At 38.3% G+C, this 7,238-nt stretch overlaps 1 protein-coding gene across 1 annotated transcript in view; it reads right to left on the reverse strand.

Annotated features, from left to right (window-relative positions):
• The window catches only part of LOC127424128 (RIMS-binding protein 2-like), a 163,399-nt gene extending 156,370 nt beyond the window's left edge, over positions 1 to 7,029 (reverse strand). The window contains exons 1-2 of the mRNA XM_051669049.1: positions 6,910 to 7,029; positions 2,789 to 2,926 (exon numbers count right to left, since the gene is read on the reverse strand). Of these exons, the coding sequence (XP_051525009.1) occupies positions 2,789 to 2,926; positions 6,910 to 6,933 (162 nt within the window). The 5' untranslated portion in view covers positions 6,934 to 7,029. The remainder of the gene's footprint in view (positions 1 to 2,788; positions 2,927 to 6,909) is intronic.
• Between the last annotated feature and the right edge of the window lie 209 nt (positions 7,030 to 7,238).

The raw sequence follows: 7,238 nt of genomic DNA on the forward strand, positions 1-7,238 counted from the left end.
GAGGGGCTGCAGCTCTGTGTGTACATGGTGACAGAAAGAATGCAGACAACAAAAGAGAAACAAAGAGAGAAAGTGAGACAGAAAGAGAGAGGGAGAGATAGAGAAATGTGGACAGATTTAATGTTAATGTTATGGCACATCAGAGCTCTTCCACTGAACATGCCACCTGCATTTATCAACACGCATAGAACACGACTGATCACATGATGATGTGTAATTAAGAACAGCATGTTACACTGTTCTCGAAAATCATAAATATAGGTCTAAACATGGTAAAATCTGTTACTTTGGCATAAGAGTCTCACACTTTTATTGGTAGCTAAAAGCATGGTCAAATTAGCCAAAATATTTGTATTTATTATAATATTTAGACAAAAAAGCAAACGAAAGGGGATGTACACACTGTCAGAAATAGATGTACTGTGCAGGTACATTTTGTTTACAGAGGAACAAAACATAAATGTACCTTTAAAGGTACACAATAGGTCCTAAGGGAATAATAATGTACCCAGAATGAGTTATAAATATTCTTTATAAACAAGCTATATACAAATAATAAATTATGGATGACACAAAAAAAAAAAAAAATCAAATTTCTAAAGAAAAAACGTTTCTGTTAGGGTTACACCCTGTCTACACCAGACGTGAGCGGCGAGTTGCATCAGAACCAGTAGAAACCCATAATAACTAATGATGCCGTCTACACTAGAAGCATCCGTTGTGGCACATTGCGTCATGTCGTGTCACGCCGACAGTAAACGGGTGTCCCGTTCCATTTTACGCTGCACGCACGGGTGCTACTACTGCCAACAACACAAATAAACAGTCTGGTCTCATAGTGGAAACATTTTTGTTGTACGTGTCTCCGTACAATTCCCTGCAGTTTCCAGTTGAAATGAACACTAGAGGCGCTACAACAACTGTGTGTTTTATTCACTTTCACTCGATTCATGACTTTAATGGCTGATTGTGACTTTATAAATATTTATTTTACTCTCTTTTATTAAGACCCTGCTATTTTATAATATGTACACACTTTTACTCAAACACATCTTTCGAAGAACAATACATTTTAATCCTTGTATTACAGACCCACCTTCATATATTTACTTATTCCAATATGATTAGCTTGTGCAGTAGCTCAGCTGATAGGGTGTTGGACTTCAAGTCAGAAGACTGTGGTTCAAGTCCAGCCATGAACTCAAAAACATGACAAGACAGAGTCATAGAAGTGACACGAAATTATGTGGTTGGTTCAGAAAATGTGGTTTTTCATTTTGCTTCTGCATTTTAAAACACTATTGGTTAGGTTTAGGCATTGGGTAGGTAAGGATGTCTTCTTTTTTTTTTCTCCCCTTTTCCCCCCAATTTGGCATGCCCAATTCCCAATGCCCTCTAGGTCCTTGTGGTGGCGTAGTGACTCACCTCAATCAGGGTGGCGGAGGACGAATCTCAGTTGCCTCTGCACCTGAGACCGTCAATCCACATATCTTATCCCGTGGCTTGTTGAGCGCCTTACCGCGGAGACCTAGCGCATGTGGAGGCTTCACGCTATTCTCCACGGCATCCATGCACAACTCACCACGTGCCCCACTGAGAGTGAGAACCACATTATAGTGACCACGAAGAGGTTAACCCAATGTGACTCTACCCACCCTAGCAACTGGGCCAATTGGTTGCTTAGGAAGCCTGACTGGAGTCACTCAGCATGCCCTGGAGTCACTCAGCATGCCCTGGATTCAAACTTGTGACTCCAGGTGTGGTAGTCAGCGTCTTTACTTGCTGAGCTACCCAAGCCCCCCAGGATGCCTTTTTTAACATCTCATATATATATTTTAAAACACTTTTGGTTAGGTTTAGGCAAAAGTTAGGGGAGGTATGTTTTAAAAGAATTTATCTAAAATTCACCTTAAAATACGACACCATTTTACTCATTTTTGGCGCCCCCAGCTGGACATTTCACTGGAAACCTGCAGCCAAATGTGTTATACAGCACGTGAATTTTGAATTGCAAAAATGTTATCATGTTCACGTAAATTTCATGACATCAGGCTGCAAATAAATGGTTTAGAATGATTGCGTCACCAGAAGCACCCTTAAACAGATGGTTAGGGTGTAGGTTAGGGTTAGTCTATATTAACTGTAATAAGCAGTATTATAAACAATAGAAATCTATGGTATATACCCATTAAAATAGTCAAGTAAACGTATGTGTGCTGTGCGTGTGTGTGTGTAATCAATGGAATTTGTTTAAATCTCATCCCACACATCAAGGAACAGCCTGAAGACATTCACACTGTCTCCACTGGGAGATGTGTGCTAGTATGATTATGTGTGTGGGTTTGAATGCGTGAGAGTGTGTTAAAATCCATTTAAGCAAGCATTCCTTTAGGCTGAATCTCATACACACCAAATGTCTGAGTAAATACAACCTGTATGGAACAGCACACCCATGCTGAAAAGACCTGCACAATCAGCACACAATTTCAATGCTGGTCTAGGTTGGTTAGTGCTCACCAGCGAAACCTAATTTCTGAAGCTGGTCGACTAGTATGGTTTTTCTGGTAATGCTGTTAAACCAAGGACATCATGCTGGTTAAACTATTTTTAAAAAGCCCTGTCGGTACACCAGCAAACCAGCAAATCATGTTGTAGATCAGTATTCAAAAAACAAGATATGCTGTCATCAGCTTTGCTTTACTTTTCTCAAATTAAACCATCAAACATCAAAACTAAAGCAATGTCTTTGTTATGTCTGCTAAACAGAGACTGATGCATGCAGACTGACCAGCCGTTTCTGCTGCTGTTGGATCAGGTGGAGGGTGGAGGTCTCAGGTGAGAGTTTGTCTTTCCTGTCCTCTAGCAGCCGGTATGCTTCCACATGCTGGGTAGATATATGCAATGGAAACACCTCATTCCTTGGTTTCTGAAAAAAACACAAAACAGAAATAAAATAAAATAAATAGACATCTACAATGGCCCCAAAATTATTTAGGCATTTAAGCCACATTTAAAAACATTTTAACATAATTGTACAATAAATCAAACCTAAAGTGGGACCATCTTTGACTTGCGCTGAATCAACAGTCTCTTTCAGCACCTCGCGAAAGATTGCCACATTTTTAGACTTTAAGTAAAGTTAAAAATAACGAAACATTTACATTGTTTCATTCATTGCACTGTGCTACTTTCTGAAGAAGTTCAGGTTGCAAAGAGAACTTCATGTGACTGTTACACCATTTAACATGATTCCAAGCTGTTTTTCACCAAGGAAAGTTTCAGAGCTTTATAAATGGTAAGACAGTGTTTTTCCTATTGCTCTAATGTGCATATTTAAGTACAAAAGTTAGACAAGTTCAATGCCTTTTGATTTTAAACCATTTAAAGGTGCTATATGTAAGATTGACAGCAAGCGTTTGAAATGGGTACTGCAGTCCAAATTAAAAATATTGAAGAGTTCTCTGCCCCTCCCCAGACTCGAAGCTCATGCGGATTGCCAGAATGTTGATACGCAAATTAGCCAACTCAGCATCCGTTTTAAAGGATTTCTGGGCTTTAAGCTGTCTCCATCTTCCAAAGTCATCTCCAATATTATCCTTGTTTAACTACGCCTCTGTCATGGTGGTTTTAGACGGATGGTGAGGCTTTTTAGGTCGGGTGGAATCTGTTATCTCTGATCCAGTTCGTTTGCTGGCTTCCATGGCTGCAGCATGCAGTGTTGTTTGACTGCAAACTTGTTCAAATCTGGCAACCCGGCAGTGTCTAAATACTATTGGTGAGTGGGCAGTGGGCGGGATCACACATATCTCTAATGACATATTTTGGTCATTTTATGATTTAGTACAGTAAAAATATTACATATAGCACCTTTAAAAATCAAAGCACCCCGAAGAGGCTATTTAACCGCAGCAGTGTTAACTCCACCCACCTGACAAGTTTGCGTTCGCTCCCTCACGGAAATGTCAGTCCGCCTAGGCAGAGCGCATATACAGGCAGTGACAGTTTGATCATTTTTGCTTGAGTTTAATGTGAGGTTTTATCATTTGAAAATCTTGTATTGTGCTATTTAGGCTCATAGCTCACTGTGTAGTTTATTTACTGCTTATTTACTTACTTGAGGAGTGTTTGAGGAAATTCCATTGCAATAAAAAAACAAAAAAATGGCACTTGCACTTTTATATTTACTTTTGATATTTAGTTACATAATGTAAACATTCATGTATTTTTTTAAGTGTGTCCAAATACTTTTTGTGGCCCCTACCTACAGAAGTTCAAAAATATCAATACTTCAATAACTTAATTTTTTATTTTTTCCTTTCTAATAGTTTTCTTTTTAATGTCATCCACCATTAAAAACATTTGCTAGTGTTTAGGTGTGTGTGTTTGTGAGTGTGCGCGTGTGTTTACACTGTGTGTTCTTTGTTGGCAGAGTGAGTCTTTTGTGGTTCTTGTCAATAGTGCTGGGCCTGGGTTCCTGTAAGGCCTCACTTTAGCAGGTGGCCACAGAGAACAAAACAAAATTACACCACCATCACGCCCTTTACACATTACCGTGGGCCATTTACTACTCCGGCAAGCAAACAGGGGCTTATCAGTTTGTTTGTTTGTGCACGTGTGTCCATAAACTCTCAACAAAATGGCTTGGGTTTTATACAACACCTTAGCATCTGGTCCAATTGTAAAGAAAAAGTGAACAAACATGAAAACACACAAGGGGGTCTATTAAAATGCTTTAAAATGTAAAAGAACCCTTCCCTTCGGGGCACACGCACACACACACACACACACACACACACACACACACACACACACTGAAGCTCCATAATCTTGTTCACTGCTGATAGTCAAGTAATATGAATGCTAGCAGGAGGTTGGACCAGATGTTTGGCTTCAGCGCAAGCTCACAGTGGCTGAGAAGGTTTCAGATTCATGGGGGTGCCAGTCTTACATGATCATATTGAAATATTGAGTGAATATTTTTAAAACAGCCCAACCACATATTTTTTTCAGATCAGATTTTTACTTTACTTCTGCCAACAATTTGTAACCTGGTCTCCCAGAATCATGTTACTATACCTACATTTTTGCAAAATGATTTTTACGTGGCTCATTGTACATATTGCAGAAATTTCCTGGTGAAATAAGCACTCGCTACAACAACTGCTTTTATTCCCTTTCACACAAATCACAAGTAAAAACGTTTCAATTCCACACCCGAATGTTTCCATTCATTTGACACCTGAATTTTACTCCATGTTTACCCGCTCTCTGCCCGCAGAGATTTTCTTCCCGACCGCTCCCGTAACCCTGCATTTTTTTTCCATGTTCCCGCAACCCCACATTGTTTTCCACATAAGGCAAAAGCCATACAAACAGACAACGAGTGTTTACAAATACTATTATATTTTTCTGTTATTGTTATTATCAGATACCACATGACATGATGCCCATCTGACTTGCCTGAGGTTGATTTCTTAATATTTAAATTGACCATTTTCCAGTCCAAGTTTCACAACCTTTGATGGCACAGTGTGTCCATGCTTTGCTCTGCCATTCTTGTACAGCTCTGTTGACTATAGCCTGCTCTAAATATTGGATAATTTAATGCAAATGTTGTGTGCACATATTTACGTTGGATTTTCTGTTTATTGTTTTCAGAATTAAATTAATTGTAAAATAAAATAATAATTATTGCTTTGTTTTTGTTTTTTGCATTCATAAATCAATAATATAAAAATAGATATCCACATCGGATTTTTCAGGCTCTTCTCTGACCGTCTGCTTTTGCACACAACTCATGGACATTTCGTACGCTACCACCTTCAACTCGGAAATGTAATCCCATGCCGCAAGAAATCTGATCGGGTCCTGCGGGAGTTCCGCGGGAATGCAGACCTCTACATTACATAACTAACTACATTAGCGCTTGCGATGCAAAGGACCGGGTTCGATTCCAGTAGAGAACGCAAGTTGACACGTGAGGCAAAAGTGTCATAGAAGCACCACAAAATGACATGGTTGCTTCAGCTATTGCATTTTGTATGTCACATTTGTTTTTATGACACTATTGATTAGGTTTAGGGTAGGGAGGTAGGTTTTGTTAGGCCTGCTTTAAAACTCGCTAGAACATTAACCTTAAAAACTGTGAAAAATTAAGAAAATGTAACTCGCTTTTAGTGCCACTCAGTGGATACTTCATCTAAAAACTGCCACAGTGTGAGTAATTAATCAATGTATATCATTTGGCAAAAAATATCGTTATGTAATTTTTATCAGGCTGACAGTTTCACAGGCTCCACCAAATTTTTATGCTATTTATATATGTGCCAGGAACATTTTTATACTTTTCATATAATGTTAAGGTTTCTTCAAAATATATATACTGTATAGTAGTAAAAATAATAGGCTTTTAAATTTCAACAATAGCTGTTAATCGTATATAACACCATGACAGCTATAAATTCATAAACACACTTTTGCTGGAAAATAAGATACATTACTGAATGGCTTGTAATTTTCAACTAATTCTAACTGATGCTTCCAAAACTATCACAACTCACTGTTGCAATTTCTGCAAACCCATATCTATGTTAGCCAGCTAGACGTTACTAGTAAGAAGGCCATTATTATTGTTGAGTCCTGAACATGCAGCATATGTGTGTATATATATATATATATATATATATATATATATATATATATATATATATATATATATATATATACTATACATTCACATACAATATACAGTAGCTCCACTGCAACTCACTAAGAAAATTAATGTGACTATTCAGGAGTAATACTGAGAACACATGAAGACTGAACTACCTGTTAACCAAAATGCCATTTAGAAACAATGAAAAATACTTCAGTACAAGAAAAAAAAGTGGCATAAAAATAACCTCTTACATTCTTCAGCACCAGAACATCCATTTATTTAACCAGCATGCAGCTTTAAGTACCTACATATGTGGTATCTGAGAACTCCAGATTCTTACACCTGCTAAGCGTCCGCTCTAAAGGATCAAGATAGGCGAGTTAGCATAACTGTTAGCTTAGCCCTCAGATCACAGGAAGTAGAAAGAACAAAAAGCATGTTTACTAATTCATGATGGCAGTCAGGTGTTAAGGGGGCCTGCCTTTGTTCTGGAGAAGATTCAGAAACGTTACCCTGTGGCGAGGAACCTATGAAGGTAAAAACTACAGGGCTAAAATTAGACTGTGGTGTGAATAGTCGC

Source organism: Myxocyprinus asiaticus, chromosome 33 (genome assembly GCF_019703515.2).
Source record: "Myxocyprinus asiaticus isolate MX2 ecotype Aquarium Trade chromosome 33, UBuf_Myxa_2, whole genome shotgun sequence".
In the NCBI taxonomy this organism is placed as follows: Eukaryota; Metazoa; Chordata; class Actinopteri; order Cypriniformes; family Catostomidae; genus Myxocyprinus; species Myxocyprinus asiaticus.